Raw genomic sequence first — 22,399 nt, 5'->3', positions numbered from 1 at the left:
TATCTCTCTCCCTCTCTCTCTGGGCAAATCTACATACAGGAAGGAGGCCTCATCTACAGGTGTCACGTCACCTGAAGCACAGGTGGACAGACAGAGCTGCACAGTGTAGGACAGACCTCTGTAGGGTTTATATTGATCTGTGAGATCCAGGCCATGATAACCAAAATGGTATCATTTGCCCTAGAATAAGATGCCTATAATGTCCTTATAACAAATGAAGTATTGATTGAGATATTGTTATTGTGATGTATCCAAGCAGATGTATTACAAGTCACCATGATTCATCAATGAAGTTACCAATCATGGCAGCTGTTGGTGAATAAATGAAGATATTTCACTCAGGCTGTTTACCATTGAAAAACAATAGCCTGTTCCGGTCTACTTAACTGGGTGTGTCTGAATGTCTCCCATAGTCACCAGTGCAATAGCAGTTGGGTCTGATCTTAGTTCATTGACTTTAATTGAACCCCCCCCACAATTTTGGGGGAATAGACAGCTGAGTGAGGTGCCTCGCTTCCTCTTATGTCTCTGAGCTCAGTACAACCCGCCAGTAACACACCCACACACGGAAAAGACTCCCTCTTGTGGTCTTAATAACCTCTTGAAGCTAGGGGGCAGAATTTGGAGTTTGGAGAGAGAGTTTGGATAAAAGTAAACTGGATATTTCTCAGGCTCAGAAGCTAGAATATGCATATAATTGGCAGATTAGGATAGAAAACACTCTAAAGTTTCCAAAACTGTCAAAATATTGTCTGTGAGTATAACATAACTGATATTGCAGGCGAAAACCTGAGGAAAATCCAACCAGGAAGTGCTGTTTAGTGAAACTACTCTTTTCCATTGCAAGCCTATCCTCCATTTAAAGGGATATCAACCAGATTCCTTTCCCTATGGCTTACACAAAGTGTGAACAGTCTTTAGACATAGTTTCAGGCTTTTATTCTGTAAAATGAGCGTGAATGATCACATCGCGTCAGTGGATAGCCAGATGTCCTCAGATTTGCGCTCGCGCCAGGAGCGAGACCTTTTCTTTCTCTCTTCTATTGAAAAGGCTACCGTCCGGTTGAAATATTATCGATTATTTATTGTAAAAACAACCTGAGGATTGATTATAAAAAACATTTCACATGTTTCTACGAACTTTACGGATACTATTTGGAGTTTTCGTCTGCCCGTCGTGACCGCACGAGCCTGTGGATTTCTGAACAAAACACGCCAACCAAATGAGGTTTTTGCATATAAAGAGAATCTTTATCGAACAAAACAATTTTTTTTGTGTAACTGGGAGTCTCGTGAGTGCAAACATACGAAGATCAAAGGTAAGCGATTCATTTTATTGTTTTTCTGACCTTCGTGACTAATCTACTTTGCTGCTAGCTGTTTGTAATGTTTTGTCTGCTGAGAGCTGTCCTCACAGAATCGCATGGTTTGCTTTCACCGTAAAGTATTTTTGAAATCTGACACGACGGTTGGATTAACAACAGGTTAAGCTGTGTTTTGGTGTATTGCACTTGTGATTTCATGAAAATTAAATATCTTTTGTAATTTAATTTGAATTTGGCGCTCTGCAATTCAGCGGATGTTGCCGAAAATTATCCCGCTAAAGGGATCTGTGCGCCAAGAGGTTTTTAACAGAAAAATAACACTTACAATCAGACTGGTCTTGTTCAAGATTACTGTAGAACCCGGACAGAAAAAAAGTGAATAATGTTCCACACTTGCCAGCTAACATAATGCTTTTTATATTACAGAGATTGTGCAGTGACTCTCGCCTGATAACAGACACATGTCCTGCAGCTTATCAGCCATCACGACTCGTCCCATAAACATTGATTCAGAAATCAAATAACGGAGAACAAACAACAGTACTGATGCTGCTGCTGGTAGTGATTATATGACTAAACACTGAGCTAGAAAGCTGTGTATTTGACTCTGATGTGTGAGCCTGTCATAGCTGAGCTGTCCCTAAGCAACCTTTACCAATGGAGTTGATGAGCTACATGATGAGGTGTGAGGTGTGTCACTACTGATTGCCTGAGCTGCAGACTATGTGTGTATGCGTGTCTGGCCATAGTGTTCCCCTGTATCTACCTGGCACTGGTGCCTCAACCCGCTGCAGGCCTGCCCTGAGTTCATGTACCAGTCATTTAGCACCTCTTCAGGTGACCAGCTGGCCGCTGGCCCGCTCATCATACAGCTATGGGGCTAGAGAACCACAGCTGTCAAAGGTCCAGTCTGTCTGTTACTCTGCTAGCATGAGAGAGTGAGACAAAAAGAGAGCAAGTGAGAGAGATGGAGAGAAGCCCTGTTTATACCTGGTTCTAACATGCGTCCTTTGTCCTGAAGGATGCATGTTAACGACAGGTATAAACAGGGCTAGAGAGTCTTCTTCAAAAGTCTTCTTTTATTTTTCACCCTGTAGCAACACCAGGTGGTCATGAAGGCAGAGATGGACAGGCCTAGTGGATTACAATGTTCAGACACACACAACAGACAACGTATAGAAGCAGCAATTCCATAAAAATAAAATAAGTGTCTTGGAAAGAGTGTAAAATGTTTATTGTTCTTTTTGAATTTCAAATGCCAAGTCACTGAATTAACAAAACAGAAATGTAAAAAAATGGAAAATGGAAGAAATAAACTAGGAAGGTTACTGACACTTTTAAAACCATTAAGCTGTAAAACTGTAAAACAATGATGGGGTTCAATCTTAAACAGATCCCGATTATCACTTTAACCGTCTTAAGATAAGAACAAATACTACATTGAGACTAAACAAGGTCAAGCTTTACAGCTGGATGCTTCACCAGTGTCTTTCAACATTCCCCTTGAAGATACAGTACAACCCATTCCTCAAAGATCTAGCAATTAAGGTTAAATAAAACATACTCGGAAACAGAAGACACAAGACTTAAAATATCCACGTCAGTTTAAACATAAAAAGGTAAAGTAATCCAAAGGAAGTGGTCCAGAAAGGATCTGAGAAAGGATCCTACTGGTGGTGCTGTGCTGCATACAGACAGACCTAGGGTGGGACATGAGTATTGAGGTGCAGGTGAATGGAGACATGTCACTGTTCACAGAGGGAGGAAGAGACGTTRCCCACTAAGACTTCCCAGTACATGGCTACACATCATGGAGGAAACAAGGTCTATGAGATGGATGCCTTGGAATGGCTGTTAAAATSGAACTCTGTATACAAGTTGAAATATGACCATTAAATGTAGACATACATCTTTCTCTTCTTAAATAAACTGTATGCCCTTCCAGTACACACTAAATAATACCTGGAAAGACAGATTTTGTCCCGTTATTTACTTTTCTTAAAATCTGGTAAGCAAGAAGAGATATGTTCAAAGTATAATTATTACACGTTTGGCTGTAATTACAAAATGTAACATACATTATTTGTAAAATAACTTTGTTACAGCATTAGCCCAACATCTATTATTATGAGGAGGACAAAGCTATCTCACATTGATGAATCATATCAAACTTACTTCATAAGAAGCATTGCTAAAAAAAACGGACTACTTTGTCATGCTAGCCTGAAGTCGGTAAAACAGATGACTTTGCAAAGAAAGGAATGTCCTGTAGAATCTGGATTGGAAGAGAATCTGGATTGGAAGAGAATCTGGATTGGAAGAGACCAGATATCTTGAGATATTGGTCTCATGGTGCACTTTTGAAATGGTCATAATTTCTTTATTATCATCGTCATCATCATTATTGTGCTGGAGAAAATATGTCAAACAAACAAACCAACAAAATAAAGCCCAAAAGTTAAGCAAACAAGCTGTTCGTATTTACATTGAATACAGGCATTTCATTGCATCATCACAAACCCAACCACACCCAAATCTCCCTTCCTTCCCCCTCTCTCCCTCCTTCATAACTCATCCACGCCCAACCTATTTAACCCAGCCCCAGCTAGATCAAACCCCCCTCTCCCTCACACACAAAACCTCTGGTATCCAGTCTGTTGAGTCTTAGGGTCAGCCACGGAGAGTGAGGAGAGTTGAGACAAGATGCTCTGTTAAGTTGAGGAAGATGTACAGGTCCCTGGTGGGGCTCCAGAGAGCTACGGTTCAGTCCAGTCCTGTTCCTAGCCCAGAGCCCAGCGTTTAGAGGTTGTCCCCTGGCTGGTACTGTGGCTCCGTGGCCGTGAAGTAGTCCTCCAAGAAGGCCTGCAGGTACTCGAAGGTGGGCCTCTCCTCGGCGTCCTTCTTCCAGCACTGCACCATGAGCTCGTGGAGGGAGATGGGGCAGTCCTGGGGACAGGGCATCCTGTAGCCTCGCTCCACCTGCTCCAGCACCTCCCGGTTGTTCATCCCTACACACACGCGTGCCGGACAAACACAGACACACACACACACAGACACACACAGGAAAAGAGATAGAGATAAGTTCAGTAACTACAGCAGAGGTTTTTAAAGTAACCGATAAGACAGTTCAATGAAAGACATCAGTTTTGACCTCTAATGAATGACCTTAATGACAGATACATTGAGCTTTAAACCTCAGAGATGCTGATCTTAAGGCAACATCTGGACCTGGAAAAGCATTTATGTAACACATGGGTTACACGTTTTACAACCTGGGGATGTGTGAATGGCTTACTATCTGTTTTTGACGAGCTAAGAGATGTAGCCTCTGCATCAACAAGAAGAGTCCGGAGAAAGGGCCTCAAAAGCTGCTAAGACATCTGTTAGGATGATGCTATTATTCCCTTAGCTCCAGCTTGGCATCCATAGCGTGCAAGCCCTCCCCTCGTGCCCATTCTCCCTCCCTCTCTCCCTCCCTCCCCCCCCCCCTCCCTCCCTCCCTCCCTCCCTCCCTCCCTCCCTCCCTTTTGCACACCAGCTCAGTGAAGTGGCCCATCTAGACAAACATGTGTTCCTCCCTCCCTCCCTCGCGCTGATCTCAGTCAACTCCCTGCCCCTGACCAGTCCTCTCACATGGGCTAGCAGCGGCCCAGAGGCAGACCCTGGATTAACAGTTATAAATCTCTGATTCTGGCAGGAAAACAAAGTTACTCAGCCGTGGTTAGACCTCTTCTTTTCTTTAGCGTAAACAGCAGGAGCTGCCTGCAACATGTTATATAAGCTGTTGTTGTGCTTTATAATTGCACCATAATCCTCTACCTATTCTACAAACACAACACACATCGTCTTGAGGTCTGTCAGGATGTGAACATTATATCACATGGGTTGCGTCCAAAAACGGCACCCTCTACCCTACATAGTGACCAGAGCCCTATGGTGCCATTGGAGACGGAACCATTGACTCTCTGGTCATCTGTCCCTTGATCCTCCTCACCTGGGTAGGGTACCCGTCCCTTGGTGACCAGCTCAGTGAGCAGGATGCCGAACGACCACACGTCTGACTTGATGGTGAACTTCCCAAACAGCGCAGCCTCCGGGGCCGTCCACTTAATAGGGAACTTAGCACCTGGGAGAGAACAGAGGGAGATGAGTGGATGACAGAATGTAACTTAGCTACATATGGCTACCGGTATTCTTTCTCTCCAGAGATGGGAGTGTCTCTCAGTGTCTCTGTTCTAGTCTGTAGTACAGTGGTATAGACAGACAGTGAGCCATTGACATCCTGTCAGGGTGTGATGATGCACACAGTATTGTGTTGGAAGAACTCTCTTCATGAACTAAGGCAATCATTAGTGTGTGTGTATGTCCTCACCTTGCCGTGCTGTGTACTCATTGTCCTCAATCAGCCTGGCCAATCCGAAGTCGGCGATCTTACACACCAGGTTGTCCCCGACCAGGATATTAGCTGAGCGCAGGTCTCTGTGAATGTAGTTCATCCTCTCGATGTACGCCATGCCTGCTGCCAACCTGACAGACAGACAGACAGACAGACAGACAGACAGACAGACAGACAGACAGACAGACAGACAGACAGACAGACAGACAGACAGACAGACAGACAGCACTGTAAAATCCCTGAGTTAAACGTAGTTCCAGAGAGAATACAACACACGGTGACACACCCCTGTCCTGAAGTTTCAGTGCTGCTGAGTCGTCGTGTTTGTGAAGTCACACAGAGTTCAGTTATATAAACACAGAGCTGAGTGAGTGACATCTTTGTCGGGGCTTACCTGGGCTGCCATGTCAACCAAATTGGGCAGCTTCAGTCCTCGTCCCTCCCCATCCTTCAGGAAATCCAGGAGGCTTCCTAAACAACAGGAGATATCTGTTGTCGGAACATGCATTTGAAATAGAAGATCTTTATTGAAACAAGTCTTCTGAATGTCAGTTAACAGTCTGACCTGCATGTGGGATTCCTTCCCAGCATGCCAAAGAAACAATGATCACATCAAAGTTTTCATCCCATTTTTTTCTATACTTAATTGACGGATCTTTAATTGAAGCTCTTTCTTGTGGTGCTCGTAAATGTCAGATTGTTGGCCGACTGTGCCATAGTTAACTATAGGCTTCAATTATTGTTGCACTGAAAAAACACACAGGGCTTGCAACAAGGCAGATGGTTACATAGTCTAGCTAGCTAGGCCTACAGCGTGTCACTGAAGGTGCTGGCTCATCACAGTGTCAATGTTGGATTATTCTTTAAAGAAATATTGAGTTCTAGGGTCCGTTTTCTCCATAGCATCGTCGCAGAGTACGTGGACAAAGGTATTGTATTGTGTGTGTGTGTTTTTGTGTGTTTTCTGTGTGTTACAACATGAGTGGGTGTGTGTGTGTCTGTCTATGTGTGCATGCGTCCATTCATGGGTGTGTGATTGACAATACCTTTGCCCATGTACTCAGTGACGATGTAGATGGGTTCCTCAGACACCACAGCGTAGAGCTGCACCAGCTTGTCATGGCGGAGCTTCTTCATGATCTGGGCTTCTTCCAGGAAGGACTCAGGAGACATGGTGCCCGGCTTCAGAGTCTTCACCGCCACCTTAGTGGTGCCGTTCCACGTTCCTGTTACCCACCAATAACAAAGTATAAGTACAGCCATCACATCTCACAACTTTTGGGTCCGGTTTCCTAGACACAGTTTAATCCTAGTCTTGGAGTAGGTTATTTCAGTGGAGATTCTCCATTGAGCATGCTTGTTAGTCCAGGACTAGGCTCAATCTGGATCTGGAAAACTGCTCATTGATGTATACAGTACATCATGTCACAAAGCAAGACTTGAGACCATTTAGTTGTGAATTCAATAAGTAATACTGTGTACAATATAGTATGTACATATCTAAAAACTCAATAAACAGACAAGTCTTGCTTTGAAATACAACAACACAGCACACAACTCAGAAACGGACATTGACGTCTGCTTGCCTTTAATTCACGCGCACAAAAGTTGTCCTGAGGGACAAATCAATGTGTATGACATTTATAGTGACTCTTCATTTCAAATGGCTTTCAAAAGCCACGAGAGAGATCTGGCAAGGTTTTAAACCTCACAATATACCAACACGGGAAAGGATAATCCATTGTAGGATAATTAACAAAAGCAATAGCCCTGTAAGTAAGGCCCTCTCTGGTGTCGTGCAAGTTACTGTACTGTAGCACAGTGTGAGCATGCCACTGTTCTCTACAATACTGTACCTACAGCTTCAGGCCTTTGTGTCAGTAAGCACACTGTGAAACATCGAACCATTGAAATCAGGGTCTTCTTCATACGAGGTAATTTAGCTTGTTCTGTGGCTGCGTCCCAAATAGCATCCTATTCCTGTACTACTTTTTACCAGGGCCCAAAATAGGGCACTATATAAGGAATAGGATGCCATTTGGGATGCGGCCTGTCACAGTAAATAATGCCAAAATATTAACTGTGACCTAAAGGCAAGACAGACCTCGAGTCAGTGTGTGACATTTGGGCTCCACATGCTTTTCTACTGCGGTGAGTTTGGGGATTTTAATTTAAGAATTTGAATAAATCCTGGAGAGCGGTGTTGATAAGTGACACAGCTATGACTGCTGGGCCTCGCCAGTCTTTTTGGGGCCTGGTACTGTGCAGTGACTGTGCTGAGGTCACCCGCTGGGTTTTGAGGTAATGGGATCCCAGGGAACTGGGTGTCACTGGCAGCAGGGTGTGGGGCTATCAGCCAGGACTAGCCCCAACCAAAACCCCAAACCCATAAACAGCATGTCCAAACATTACAACAGGACACACCCCTGATATAAAACTCTGGACTCAAAAGTAGTTCATTTAGCCAGTTCTACACAAGATACATTCAAATTATAGTAGGATTGTATGTTTAAAAAGTTACTTTTAGACTACTGATTTAAGCCTTTAAGCCCTCAAATGAAGCATGATAAAATAATATTAGCAAAAATGTAGGGTATCCTGGAAAAAGATCGATAACCATTACAACCACCTGCACAAAAGCTTCATTTTGTGATTTATAGACTGAAAATGTCCTCAGGTGATTCAATATTTAGAAAATAAATAAATATAAGTTATCAAATTTTTCTCCCGGACACCCCTTACTAGAAATTAAAAGAAAATGATGGAACTATTTTGTTCTTACCACACCACACCTCAGCAAAACATCCCGCCCCCAGCTTTACTTCGAACTCAAGTGAGTCTCTGGCGATTTCCCAGGAATCGTGAGTCAGGCCCACAGTATCAGGGGTGTAGTTCACACACACACCGGTTAAATTAAAGCACAAACCATCCGCACTCTCTACAGGGGAGGGAACATGGAAGGCAAGGCACACAGGGTTAACTACCAGGGACAGGAACATGCAAACAGGCAGATGGAAGGCGGCCATATTGAATTGAGAGAGCAGAGTTTGTAGACATTGACAGTTTGTTGAATTCATTGTTCGTGTTTTACATGGATCACGGACTAAAAGTGTCCCTTAGGAGAGACCAAGTAATGATGATCTCATTTAACAGTAAAGACGTTTTTGACGTCTCCCTTTTTCTCTAAGAGAGAGAGGTTGTGAGGAGACTGAATCTGTTCTCTGTCTGATGTCTCTGCTTTCTCAGTCAGTGTGGCCTCCTTTCATGTAGCCTGTGGCCAGACGTTTACGGAGGCGAGTCTGCCCGTACCCATCCAGACCTCCCCAAACTGCCCATTCCCCAGACGCTTGATGAGCTGCAGGGACTCCCGCGGGATCTCCCACACGTCTTTGGTTTTGACGGACAGGTCGGTGAGGCGGGGCATCCCTTTGTGGCAGGGCACTACCAAGCGACAACACAGCCCCGCTGCCCGCTCTGCAGACAGGCATAATGAGCGCGCACACACATTCACACACGCATACCCACAACACACACACACGCACGCATACAGAGACACAGAGAGAGATAGAGAAGAGAGGGGGATTGAAAGAAAGCAGTTAGCAAAGCACTTTGAAGAGAGAGAGTGAGAAGAGAGAGAAGAGAGAGGGAAAGAGAGAGAAAGAGAGAGGGAAAGAAAGAGAAAGAGAGAAGAGAGAGCGGGAGAAAGGATAAAGAGAGAGAGAGAAAGGATAAAGAGAGAGAGGATAGAGAGAGAGAGGATAGAGTGAGAGAGAGAGAAAGAAGTAGTAGCAGTCAGTTAAGGTGAACTCTTATAGCAGCACAGTTCCATGTGCATCCAGCGTTAAGCACCACAGCAGCCAGTCAATCTGTCCCACTAGATGTCCCAGACAGTGGCTGTCCCCAGGCCATAAAGTCAAGCCTCAATCTGTCTAACGCACTCTTAGCTACTGTTCATCAAATCACACTGAGTGCTGTTCCATCCACCCTCTATCCTCCCCCCTTTAAGTATCGTACAGTACCGCATTAGGACTCTGCCGGCTCTGTTGATGACACACAGAAAGTGGCATTTTTACCAGCTGCACTATATTCCTTTGAATGTAAGGAATTCAGTAAGGAATTCAGTAAGTAATTCAGTAAGGCATTCAGTAAGAAATTCAGTAAGGAATTCAGTAAGGAATTCAGTAAGGAATTCAGTAAGGAATTGAAGGGTCAGTGTTGTTTAGGTTGCAGCCTGTTTTGTGTACTGGTTGCTCTTAGTCAAAGCTAGAATGAAGTGATTAGCAAAGGTCAGATATGACTGCAACAGCCCGCTATAGATGGCCACATTAATGGTTCTACTCTGGCTAATGGCATGTGTGACTCCCAACACTTTATTATAATGACTGTAATTGCTTGGAGATAGCCGGCCTGTCAATCACTCCAAATGAACATTAAAACGTCCTAGTTGTAATGATGGTTAATGCACAACACGGTGCATCTCAACTATGGCATTTTAATGTTCATGCAAACTAGGTAGTAAAGGAGAGTACTGTAGTCTAGATTTGAGACAGGGACAGCAGAAACCATTGTGGCTGGTAGCTGTGTGTCTATCAGTGTGTGATGATGAAAACCCGTTATCTCATCCCTGACATGAACATTTGCGTTACTTCTTTCCGCAGTGGAAGTAGATGTGTTTGCCCACCATCGATTGAAAGCGAGGCGTATGGATGGTGCTTCCGCCGCTGTCCCTCCACTTCGATTCCCCTGACATGCAAGGGCCACCGGSCCCCCCCGGAGATAAAGACCAGGCTGTTTGCTCAGGGTAGTAAAGGGGAGAGAAAGGCTTGTGTCTCTCCCATTGGAGAGCTGTCTGACTGTGCTGCAGCCATTAAAGCCCATCGGGGCCTGCTGCTGTGACCAGGCATCAATACTGTACTTTGTCTCAGTCTCACTATCATAAAACATGTCAATACAGCAAATGGGAGAGGCTGGCGTTGGACACACTGCATGCACACAGTAGGTATCAAAACAGTTATTTGTCCTTGTTGGCTATTAAGATAAAGTGGTATTTCTGCGATAAGGATTTAATATATATATTTTTTTAACTACACTCTTAGAAACAAAGGTGCTACCTAGAGCCTAAAATGGTTATTCGGCTGTCCCCATAGGAGAACCCTTTTTGGTTCCAGGTAGAACTGTTTTTGGTTTCAGGTAGAACCCTTTTGGGTTCCATGTAGAACCCTCTGTGGAAAGGGTTCTTCATGGAACCCAAACAGGTTCTACCTGGAACCAAAAAAGGTTCTTCAAAGGATTCTCCTATGGGGACAGCCGAATAACCATTTTAGGCTCTAGATAGCACCTTTTTTCTAAGAGTGTAGTTTGGGCTGGTGGTGTTTTGGCCTATGTGACTGCTGTGTGACTGCTGTGTGACTGCTGTGTGACTGCTGTGTGACTGCTGTGTGACTGCTGTGTGACTGCTGTGTGATTGCTGTGTAATTGCTGTGACTGCTGTGGGAAAGATGCGTTGACAATATAGAAATTAAACCTCGATAAAAACCCAAGTGAGAGATCGTGAGAAAGCAAAAGGCAACAGAAGAAGCACAAGCCCTGGAAGAAAACAACAATGGTCAAGGTCATTTGAAGAGGTGTGTTTGGACTTCACACTATATGCTCCCTGAGGTGGCAATAGAGGGCATGGAAAGACAAGGTTAATGCACTGTGACACAAACATACACACAAAATCCATACGGTTCATTTCCAGTGGACTAATGTGATAACTGGAGCACATCACCATTCTCATGGAGAGAGATAGACAAATACATAGAGGTAGAGAGATGCATAAAGAGAGAAAGGGAGAGAGTAGAGTGAGAGAGATTGGGTGAGGAAAAGACAGAGTGAGAGAGTGAAAGAGAGGGATAGAAAGACAGCAAAAGAGAGAGCGAGAGCGAGAGCGAGAGAGAGAGAGAGCTGTCTCATCTGACACCATCACGTGCTCATGAATGCAGTATGTCATCATCAACAGAGTGACGTTGAACAGTCCTCGTCGTCTGCTGAGGACATGGTCTGTACGACTGGGACTAACATGCCCATTAGAGTGAACCAATTGGCCTAGTAACTCACACGAACTCAAACAACAATAAGTGTCACTAGTGTCACTAGTGTCTCAATAGTTGTAAAATAATTGATTTCAAAATGTGTCACTTCATMAATTCTTTAATAACTTATCTGTTGCATCCTCAACAGTTTTCTGAAAGTTTTGAAAGTGCTAAGCTGAGTATATGAAGTTTGCAATTATGTTTTACATTACCACTAGCCCTTACTTCAATTGCACTCTATTCCCTTCTCAAATCTGAAGTGTGAGCTTCACTTTCTATTTCTGCATTTGAAGAGGCCTTAACAGTGTAAATGAGATTATACAGATGAACAGTGTCAACATAATGCACTTCTGGATCACTCCAAGGAAATGGACACCAGACAGAGGAGAAKCATCTTGTATCTATTTAGGCTTTCCAATCATCTGCTACGTCCATGTCCTGTCTCCACTATACCATAACACCAATATGACTACAGCTCTGCCTGGAGGAGTTCCACTGTACATTACTGTAACTCTAACAGGTCATCATAGCTATGTCACTCATAGATGTCTAATAAACATTCTAATAAAGGTGTATGAATGGTGGGTGCAATAATGATGTATGAATGGTATAACTGACTGTTTAGGTCAGCTCACTGTTACTGTAACTCCAGGCCTGCACTTAAACTGATGATAAACTAGCAATTTTTGAGGCAATATGGCTATCGTATGCATTTCAGTCATATATGTCTAATGAATGGTGTGTGAATGGTGTGACTTGGACCGTTTCTGACTCTTACCGGAGTAGTGCTGCACCAGCTGCTGTAGGGTCTCAAACTGAGCTCTGGTAGTGATGTAGTAACCGCCGCTGTCCAGCTTACGGATCTTATAATGCTTCACGTGGTCTCCCTTCACGTCATCCCAGTCTCGTATGGACAGGGAGAAGGCACCTATAGGACACACAGATGGGGAGTAGAGTGTCACTGGGAAACAATCACTTACCTCATGCATTAATAGCACTGAGGATCATGGGAAATGATTGATAGTATTAACAGATACAGAATGAGCTTTTATAGAATAGTCAGCTGCTCAGTTGGATAAATGAACAGTATATCAAACATTCTGTTAGACAGCTGTCCTAACATACAGGCAGTGGTGTAAAGGACTTAAGTAAAATACTTTAAAGTAACTACTTAATTTGTTTTTGGGGTATCTGTATTTTACTTTACTATTTATATATTTGACAATTTTTACTTTTACTTCACTACATTCCTAARGAAAATAATGTACTTTTTACTCCATATATTTTCCCTGACACCCAAAAGTACTTGTTACATTTTGAATGCTTAACAGGACAGGAAAATGGTTAAATTCACACACTTATCAAGAGAACATCCCTGGTCATCTCTACTGCCTCTGACACAAGCTTAATTTGTAAATTATGTCTGAGTGTGCAGTTGACTATCCCTATCCCTAAATAAATGTAAAAAACAAGAAAATTGTGCTATTTGGATTGCCTAACAGAAGTCATTTTAAATAATTTCTACTTTTACTTTGATACTTAAGTATACTTAAAACCAAATACTTTTAGACTTTTACTCAAGTAGTATTTTACTGGGTGACTTTCCCTTTTACTTGAGTCATTTTCTATTAAGGTATATTTACTTTTACTCAAGTATGACAGTTGGGTACTTCACCACCACTACATACAGGCTCTTTACTTAGATGAGTTGGTGGTTACCTTTTGTGGTTTCGCTCTCTCTGATGAGATAAGTGCCACGGGGGTTACCAGTGAACAGCAGCTGCCTCTCTGCATCCTTCCGGCCTAGTTTCCCAAAGTACCAGCTATGAAGAGTGGGTAACAATGAGTGAGGGAGGCACAATCATAAACCATCCATCTTGGTTTGGTACAGACTATGTGTGTAAAGGGTCTGAGTTTAAAAATGATCATCTTATACACAGCGATCAGAGACACGTTGATTGTGACACCAGTCACAAGGCCAGTTAAAACTCTCACTGCAACACTGTCAATAAATCACCATTTGGCCATGGTCTCTGAGACTAGAGGCTGAACACTGGCTAAATACATATAGAGAGGGAGCATGAAATGTGGATTGATCCACACCCCATACAAACCCTGGCTGTTTATGTCCATCATGCTATAGTGTACCTTGTGGTGCACCAATAGAATAATGACATCATTATTCACCAGAGTCTGATGGAGAGTGAGGTGGGGGAAGGGGCCTGTAGCACTGTCTGACACCAAGGTATATATAAACACACACACACACACACACATCACACACAACAACACCTACACACAACACACACACACAACACACACACACACACACACACACACACACACACACACCACACACACACACACACACACACACACACACACACACACACACACACACACACACGGGAAAAAACTCTCACACTGTCTGACATTTCAAATATCTGAAAACACAGCAATTTAACAATTCCCACAACTCTCCTCTCTTTTATAGTGTCTAATAAAAGTGTTTTTAATGAGCCGGTGAAAGTGCCAGCTCTGCAGAGACATACTGCACAAATCCCAGTATGTTTACATTCTCCTCAGAGCCTTGTATTGACTGTTAACTTCAGGCACTGAGAAATAGAGAGGACATCTGCGCTTGTCTAAACTTCTGACATCTTCCTCTCTTCACTCATCTTCCTCTCTCCCTGTTGTCTCAGATAGAAAATGGAGGAGAGAGAGCGAAAGAGAGTGAGAGAGAGAGAGAGTTAGAGAGACAGAGAGAGAGTGTGTGTGTGTGTGTGTGTGTGTGTGTGGTGTGTGTGTGTGTGTGTGTGTGTGTGTGTTGGGTGTGGGTTGTGTGGGGTGGTGTGTGTGTGTGTGTGTGTGTGTGTGCGCGTGTGTGTGAGTGACGTGACAGGAGAAGTGTCTGTGACCTGGTGTCTGGTGTGCCATGTATTCAGCTCTGTCAGAGAGTGTCCCAATAAAACCCAGTATGACAGATTGCTACTCACTCCTCAGCCTGGATGGAGTCCACTGGAGCCACGTAATTACTGGGGATGTAACCATTTCCACCGGTGGTGAGGGAACGAGCATCCCACCAGTCCCCTTCACTGAGGGAGAGAGAGAGAGATGGAGAGAGAGAGAGAGATGGAGAGAGAGCGATGGAAAGAGAGAGATGGAGAGATAGAGAGAGAAGGGGGGCAGAGAAAGGGAGGGAGAGAGAGCGATAGATGGGGAGAGAGAGCGATAGATGGAGAGAGAGAGAGAGAGCAGATGAAAAGCATCATTACATGACATTCGATACAGTATTGATCAATACACATGTGCAATACTAGTCAGTCATGGTAGGGGTGAGGCTTAAAGGGTTTAACCCCTGCTAACCAAAAGAACCCACGTGGGATTAAATGGTTTCATGTACACCATGTATTAGGAGATTGGCTATAGAAATAACAAATGAACCACTGTGATGATCAATAATGCATTTGACGTGAATACATTGGGTAGCAGTACATGCCTTGTTCATATGGAATGTGTGTTGGCAGCACTGTCTGATCACAAGCAGGGGTTGGGAGGAGGGAGGGAGAGCTCTTAACGACCACAGCTTGCATGCCCATGCAGCCATTACCACCTCTCTCCTGTCCTCTTTCTCTCCCTCTAACAACCGCCTCTCCATCACGCTCACTCTCCTGTCCTCTTTCTCTCCCTCTAACAACCACCTCTCCATCACGCTCACTCTCCTGTCCTCCCAACACACTGGCCTCCTTTACATCCCTCTCTCCCTCGCACATTTCATTTCATCTTTCTTTTTATATCTCCACTTCCTGACACACTTAACTGTTATCCCTCGCTGTCTCTCAAACACAGTATAGTCCCTTCTTCTTTGTATTACTGCATTACATTCTTAATCTCCCTGTATTCCTCTCAATGTATTCCACAGTACCCCACCACTCATTCATTTATCCTCTCCTCCCCAGCCTCCTCCCTGTTGTCCCCTTCCCYCTGACTCCTCCACAACACCATCAAAAACACACATGGAAAGCACAGGAGACATAGGTGATGCCTTAAAGGGCAGCTATAAGGAGTGGTCCACTATTTGCTAGCCTGTACACACACACACACACACACACACACACACACACACACACACACACACACACACACACACACACACACACACACACACACACACACACACACACACACACACACACACACACACACACACACCTCAAACATTGTCTCCCCCACACACAGAACCACCTACCACTGTCTACTACTACATCCCTAGTAGCGGTCTTTCATTTGTCCTGAATAAAAACATGACGGGGAGCACCGGGATGACATCACAGGCCGGTTTCATTTGTTCTGAGAGGACAATGGAGGTTCCATCTGGAGGGCTAGTGTGTTCAAGCTAACACGCTAACGCCAACAGCTGAGAGGAATGATGGACTGCTGGGAGGAGAGGAGGAGCGAGAAAGATAGAGAGAGCGAGCGAAAGAGAGAGAGAGACAGAGAGGGACGGGATGGACCCCAGTCCATTCACCATGGGCAAGCAAAAAAATTACCAGCCTTCTCCCATCTCCAGAAGTATTGTTATGCTTAAACTAGCTTCTTTCCCTGTGGTCACTGCTAACGACAGAGTAATCATTAAACAAAACATCTGTGGTATTTCCTGCTTATTTCTGAGGTAGTTTTACAAAAACATTTTACAAAAAAAATTACTAAATGTGCAATTGCATGATGAAGACGTATACATGTGTCATCTTGTTACAGCAATCATGTTATAGGAAACTATTCTAAGCAATCAGAATCAAACATTATAAACACTTGAGTCTTATTGTTTGGGATGCTTCCCTGTAACGTGTTGTTTGATTTCACCAAGGTCAGCGATTCCTTGAGAAGATGCCACCATATAATACAACACAACAGACCCTGTGCTCAGTACCCACAGGAGTCCCATGGCTGCTCACGTCATTCCCTGCCTGAACAGGCATCTACCATGTACTGTCTGTTGGGTGCAGTTACTGGCTGGGTGCAGTTACTCTTCTCTCCAGCAGGGGGCAGTGTGCCAAGCTGGAACAGAGCCTGGATGCTGCCAGGGAGGGAAGTTAGAAGTGAGGGAGGCGTGGGCGGATGATGGAGGGCTGAGGCTGCAGCTCTGACTGGCCACTGGCCAGGAGGAGAAGATGAAGGGAGGAGAGGAGGAGGGGAGGAGGGGAGGAGAGGAGGATAGAATAGAGAGGGTCCTAATGATGGTGTCTTCCTGCCTTTGCTCTAGATGGGTGGGCAGTGGGTGGTGGTGGTTAAACGTGTGCTACTGGGGTATGAGGAGCAGCCCTTCCACAGGGGAGAGAGGACAGGATGTCAGCTGTTAAAGCAGTATGGATGAGTATTGAGACTGGTGAGTATCCACTGTGCTGCCTGGGCTTTAGGTTGAAAAACTACATGGGTGAACATGAACATGGGGACAGTGGAGGAGGAGCTGGGAAATCACAAACCTAAACAGACACAGACAGTCATACTTCTGAGAGAAAATATCAAATGACATTTTTCAGTGTGTCACTAAAGCCTGCTGAAAAGGAAAACACCGATCCATGAGGTTTCAGAGCAGCATGTTCATGGGCTGGTCTGAGACAGTTGTGCTGACAGAGGGGTAACAGAGTGGCTGCACTTTGTGTCAGACCGTTCAAAGAGAAAGTCTACACCAGACTAAAGCAGACTGAAGAACAACACAGAACCATTCCACATCCCCCACCTCAAACTAAAGACCCCTGCCTGCTCCATACAATTTAAATGCTGATGTATTGAAAATGGCAATAAAACTTATTTTACAGTCATTCCAACACCTTCCCCGGTCAAAGTGATAAACCTAGGCAGCCAGGCTACCAGAGTGATTCTAATATATTTTCATCTAGAATACAGACCTTTTTCCACTCTCAGTGCAGTAGGTGGGATGTGTGATAAGTGGCTGTACTATACTGTACTTACGTGCTGTTGATAATCTGAAACCTCTCCCCTTTCCTGAAGCTGAGGTCGTCCTCTGTCCGCGCCTCATAGTCGTAAAGTGCCACGAAGAGGGTGACTCCTGCCGAGAGAAAACACACAGCGTCAGCACTCACGCGATTAAGAAGTGCAGCAAATGAACCTTAGAGTCTGAGAGACTAACATTGCACTGACTGACCCTGGAAGGGAAGCTGGGTGCACGGTAGCTTTTATACTAGAGGCTGCAGCCATTTCTGGATGCAGTGGATATACTAGGCTGTAGTGAATTGAATGTGAAACCATCCATTAAATTGGTGACAGTATAAATAGCTGGAAATAAGCCTTCATACATTATTGGACATCTTTCACCTGAAAGGTAGCATTAAAACACTGCAGCAATTATGAATGGAAAAGGTCCTTCATACAATCTTTCAGCAGGCAGGTAGGTAGCACACACACTACATACCACATGTAATAGAAGAGTTCTATTATTATTACCAACTACCTAGATGTCCAGGGAGACAGGCTGAGAGAGAATCCAGGGAGACAGGCTGAGAGAGAATCTAGGGAGACAGGCTGAGAGAGTGTCCAGGGAGACAGGCTGAGAGAGAATCCAGGGAGACAGGCTGAGGAAGAATACAGGGAGATAAGAACAGGCTGAGAGAGCATCTGTCCAGGGAAAGACAAACAGGGCTGAGAGAGAATGTCAACAATAAGGGAAAGAAGGACAATGGTCTGAGAGATATCTAGAGGAGACAGGTGGCTGCAATGCGAACCGCAGGGTGTGCTGAGAGTGTCCACAGAGAATCAGGCTGAGAGAGAAAAACAAAATCCTAGGGGCGGAGACAGGCTGAGAGAGAAAATCCGAGGGGGATCAGGCTGAGAGAGGAAGTGCTAGGGAGAAGTGGCTGAGAGGGACGCTAGGGAGCAGGCTGAGAGAGGTTCAGGGAGAAAGGTAAAAGAAATAGAGAATGCTAGCTTTGGGAGAAGGTGAAGTAGTGTCCAGGGAGACCAGGTGAGAGAGAATCTAGGGAGACGGCTCGAGAGTGAATCTTAGGGGAGACAATAGGAGGCTGAGAGTGTCCAGGGAGGACAGGCTGAGAGAGATCTAGGGAGACAGGTGAGAGAAGAGAACAGGGAGACCGGCTGAGAGAGAATAGCTGGGAGACAGCTGAGAGAAGTGTCCAGGCGAGACATGGCGTGAGAGAAGTGGTCCAGGGAGACAGGGCCCTGAGAGCGAATCAGGGAGACAGCTGTGAGGAGTTCCAGGAGACAGGCTGAGAGAGATATAGGGAGACAGGCTGAGAGTGTCCAGGGAGACAGGCTGAGAGAAAACTAGGGAAGAAGGCTGAGAGAGAATCCAGGGAGACAGGCTGAGAGAGAATCCAGGGAGACAGGCTGAGAGAGAATCCTTAGGGAGACAGGCTGAGAGAGAATCCGGGAGAACAGGCTGAGAGTGTCTAGGGAGACAGGCTGAGAGAGATCAGGGAGCAGGCTAGAGAGAAATCTAGGGAGACGGCTGAAGGGTCCAGGGAGACAGGCTGAGAGAGAATCTAGGAGACAGGTAGGGGACGAGACAGGCTGAGAGGAATCTAGGGAGAACAGCTGAGAGAGTGTCCAGGGAGACAGCTAAAGAGAACTAGGGAGACAGGCTGAGAGAGTGTCCAGGGGACAGGCTGAGAGAGAATAGGCGCTAGAGGAAAGAGACAGGCTGAGAGAGTGGCCAGGGAGACAGGCTGAGAGAGAATTCTAGGGAGACTAGGCTGAGAGGAAGTGCCAGGGCACAGGCTGAGAGAGAATCTTAGGGAGACAGGGCTGAGCAGAGTGCCAGAGGAGACACGAGTGCCTGAAGGAGGAGATCTACGAGGAAGACCAGGCTGAGAGGCAGGAACGTGAGAGAATCTAGGGAGACGAGGCTGAGAACGTGTCCAGGGAGACAGGCTGAGAAGGATCTAGGGAACAGGCTGAGAGTGGTCAGTGGAGACAGGCTGAGAGAAAGTCTAGGGGACAGGCTGAAGTAGAGGAATTCAGGGGAGATCAGCTGAGAGAGATCCTAGGGAGACGGCTGAGAGAGATCAGGGAACAGGCGAACAGGATCCACGGGAACAGGCCTGAGGAGAGGATCCAGGGAACTTAGGCTGAGAGACGATCCAGGGAGAGCAGGCTGAGAGAGGATCCAGGGAGGACAGGCTGAGAGAGGATCAGGGAGACAGGCTGAGAGGGATCAGGGGAGACAGCTGGAGAGGGATCAGGGAGACAGGCTGAGAGAAGACCACAGGGAGAAAGGCTGAGAGAGGGTCCAGGGAGACAATGCGCTGAGAGAGAATTAGAGAACAAGGCTGCAGCAGAGGGTCAGGAAGACATGCTGAGAGAGGGGTCCAGGGAGAACAGGCTGCAGAGAGAGGTCCAGGGGAAGACATGCTGAAGAAGAGGGTCAGGGAGACAGGCTGAGAGAGGGCCAGGGGACGACAGTGCTGGAGAGATGTAGGAACAGTGCTGAGAGGGGTTCCCGAGCCGTGAAGTCCAGGGAGAACAGGCTGAGAGAGAATCCAGGGAGGACAGCGAAGATCCGACGCAGAAGAGTCCAGGGAGACAGGCTGAGAGAGAGTCCAGGGGAGCTGAGAATCTAGGAGACCAGCTTGGAGGGTAAGACGGACAGCTAGCAAGGAGAACTAGGGCATGAGAGAGAGTCCAGGAGACAGGACTAGAGAGAATCCAGGGAGACAGGCTGAGAGAGGTCAGGGAAAGAGGCTGAGAGAGTGTCCAGGGAGACAGTCAGAGAGAGAATCTAGGGAGACAGGCTGAGAGGTGTCCAGGGAGAAGCTGAGAGAGAATCTAGGGAGACAGGCTGAGAGAGTGTCCAGGGAGACAGGCTGAGAGAGTGTCCAGGGAGAGACAGGCTGAGAGAGATCTAGGGAGACAGGCTGAGGTGTCCAGGGAGAACAGGCTGAGAGGAGAATCAGGGAGACAGGCTGAGAGAGAATCTAGGGAGACAGGCTGAGAGAGTATCTAGGGAGACACGGCTGGAGAGAGTGTCCAGGGAGACAGGCTATAGAGAGAATCTTAGGGAGACAGGCTGAGAGTGTCCAGAGGAGACAGGCCGAGAGAGAATCTTAGGGAGGACCAGGCTGAGAGTGATTGTCCAGGGCAGGACAGGCTGAGAGTGTGTCCAGGGGAGACAGGCTTGAGAAGAATCTAGGGAGACGCTGAGAATGTGTCCCAGGGAGAACCAGGCTGAGAGAGGATCTAGGGAGACAGGCTGAGAGAGGATCCAGGGAGACAGGCTGAGAGAGGGTCCAGGGAAAGAGGCTGAGAGAGGGTCCAGGGAGACAGACAGAGAGAGTCCAGGGAGACAGGCTGAGAGAGAGAACAGGGAGACAGGCTGAGAGGGAGTCCAACGAGAGAGGGGCTGAGCCTGCTCCATCTACCCAGGCAGTCTGCTGAATCTCTCAGAATAAGTCTCCACAAGTGTAAAGAGCTTTCTTTATTCATCTCCTTTCCCTGATCTGAAAGGACTTGATGCACCACAGCAATATGGTGGTGGTGGAAGCCTACACAGTCTTTTGAGTGTTGGGACAGTGTTGAGTGTACTGTGGAAATGAATAGTCTGTGCTTTGAGAGCAGGGCCCTTGGGGATAGTAGCAGTGAGAAGAGAACAAGCTGCTGCCTTTCACATGACACAGAGAGAGAGCGAGAGAGAGAGCGAGAGCGAGAGCGAGAGCGAGAGAGAGAGAGAGAGAGAGAGAGAGAGAGAGAGAGAGGATGCACACAGGGGGATTTTGCACGCCACACCTCTGATGCATCTACCTGTCACACTCATCACAAGATACAAACAGACTGCATCACTTCTGAAGAAATGCCTCCACATCTCCTCCACTTACAAGAAACCCCTAGCAAGCCAGAATACACCAACCAGGCTTTGGTTATGCATGGTTTATTATTTATTATATATTTATTATAGTAATCTGAGGATTGGCATGTGAGTGTGGCCCATTCAGTAACTTAAGGTCATGGAACATACAGTACTAGCTGTGAATTTCCGTTCAGACTGTTAACTAAGTGCATACAGATCAAATGATTCCCAATAGAATGTCACAAACGGCACCTCATCTATAAGCCTGAAAGGCAAAATGGTGCCTGTTAGAAAGACAAGGCAGTACCACTATTTTGTCATGAAAGTGGTTTGAGAGAGAGAGAGAAAAAGWGAGAGAGAGGGACAGTTTGTACCAAAGTTAAACCCCCTTGTCCCCTGCAACTGACAGTGGATTTGGATCATTTTGGGACAGAAATAATCCACACTTTGATGGAAGCCGTGTTAATTAAGTGGAAACGCTGTAGCTCCTCTTGTAGCAGCAGAGGCTCAATGAAACATAAAGGATATCCTGACTGGGAATATTCTCTATGGAAACAATGAACCCACACACAAAGGGCTGTGCAAGCGCTGGCCGGACGTTCCAACACAGGGTCGAGGGGCCGGGACTGGGCCGCGAGGTGAAGCGGGTCCGGGGAAGTCAGGAGAGGGGCCGGGACTGGGCCGTGAGGTGAAGCGGTTCCGGGGAAGTCAGGAGAGGGGCTGGGACTGGGCCGTGAGGTGAAGCGGCTCCGGGGAAGTCAGGAGAGGGGCCGGGACTGGGCCG

General features: G+C 46.0%; 2 protein-coding genes across 5 annotated transcripts in view; both read right to left on the bottom strand.

Moving 5' to 3' along the window:
• Positions 1 to 22,399, bottom strand: part of LOC111954145 (DNA polymerase zeta catalytic subunit) — a 160,210-nt gene that overhangs the window by 126,160 nt on the left and 11,651 nt on the right.
• LOC111954280 (tyrosine-protein kinase Fyn) overlaps positions 2,543 to 22,399 on the bottom strand; it is a 72,993-nt gene continuing 53,136 nt past the window's right edge. For 2 of the 4 annotated variants that reach the window (XM_023973877.3, XM_023973878.2), the window contains 10 exons: positions 17,769 to 17,865; positions 14,792 to 14,890; positions 13,515 to 13,618; positions 12,574 to 12,723; positions 9,031 to 9,195; positions 6,768 to 6,947; positions 6,115 to 6,192; positions 5,698 to 5,850; positions 5,320 to 5,451; positions 2,543 to 4,333 (listed from right to left, as the gene is read on the bottom strand). In XM_023973877.3, the coding sequence (XP_023829645.1) occupies positions 4,125 to 4,333; positions 5,320 to 5,451; positions 5,698 to 5,850; positions 6,115 to 6,192; positions 6,768 to 6,947; positions 9,031 to 9,195; positions 12,574 to 12,723; positions 13,515 to 13,618; positions 14,792 to 14,890; positions 17,769 to 17,865 (1,367 nt within the window). In that variant the 3' untranslated portion in view covers positions 2,543 to 4,124. Of the gene's footprint in view, positions 4,334 to 5,319; positions 5,452 to 5,697; positions 5,851 to 6,114; positions 6,193 to 6,767; positions 6,948 to 8,503; positions 8,660 to 9,030; positions 9,196 to 12,573; positions 12,724 to 13,514; positions 13,619 to 14,791; positions 14,891 to 17,768; positions 17,866 to 22,399 lie in introns of all 4 variants that reach the window. The other 2 variants (XM_070435796.1, XM_023973879.3) reach the window with 2 other exon arrangements.

This window comes from Salvelinus sp. IW2-2015, linkage group LG28 (assembly GCF_002910315.2).
Source record: "Salvelinus sp. IW2-2015 linkage group LG28, ASM291031v2, whole genome shotgun sequence".
Classification (NCBI taxonomy): domain Eukaryota; kingdom Metazoa; phylum Chordata; class Actinopteri; order Salmoniformes; family Salmonidae; genus Salvelinus; species Salvelinus sp. IW2-2015.
The sequence above is the reverse complement of the archived record's forward strand: the minus strand, read 5'-3'. Positions and strand labels throughout refer to the sequence as shown.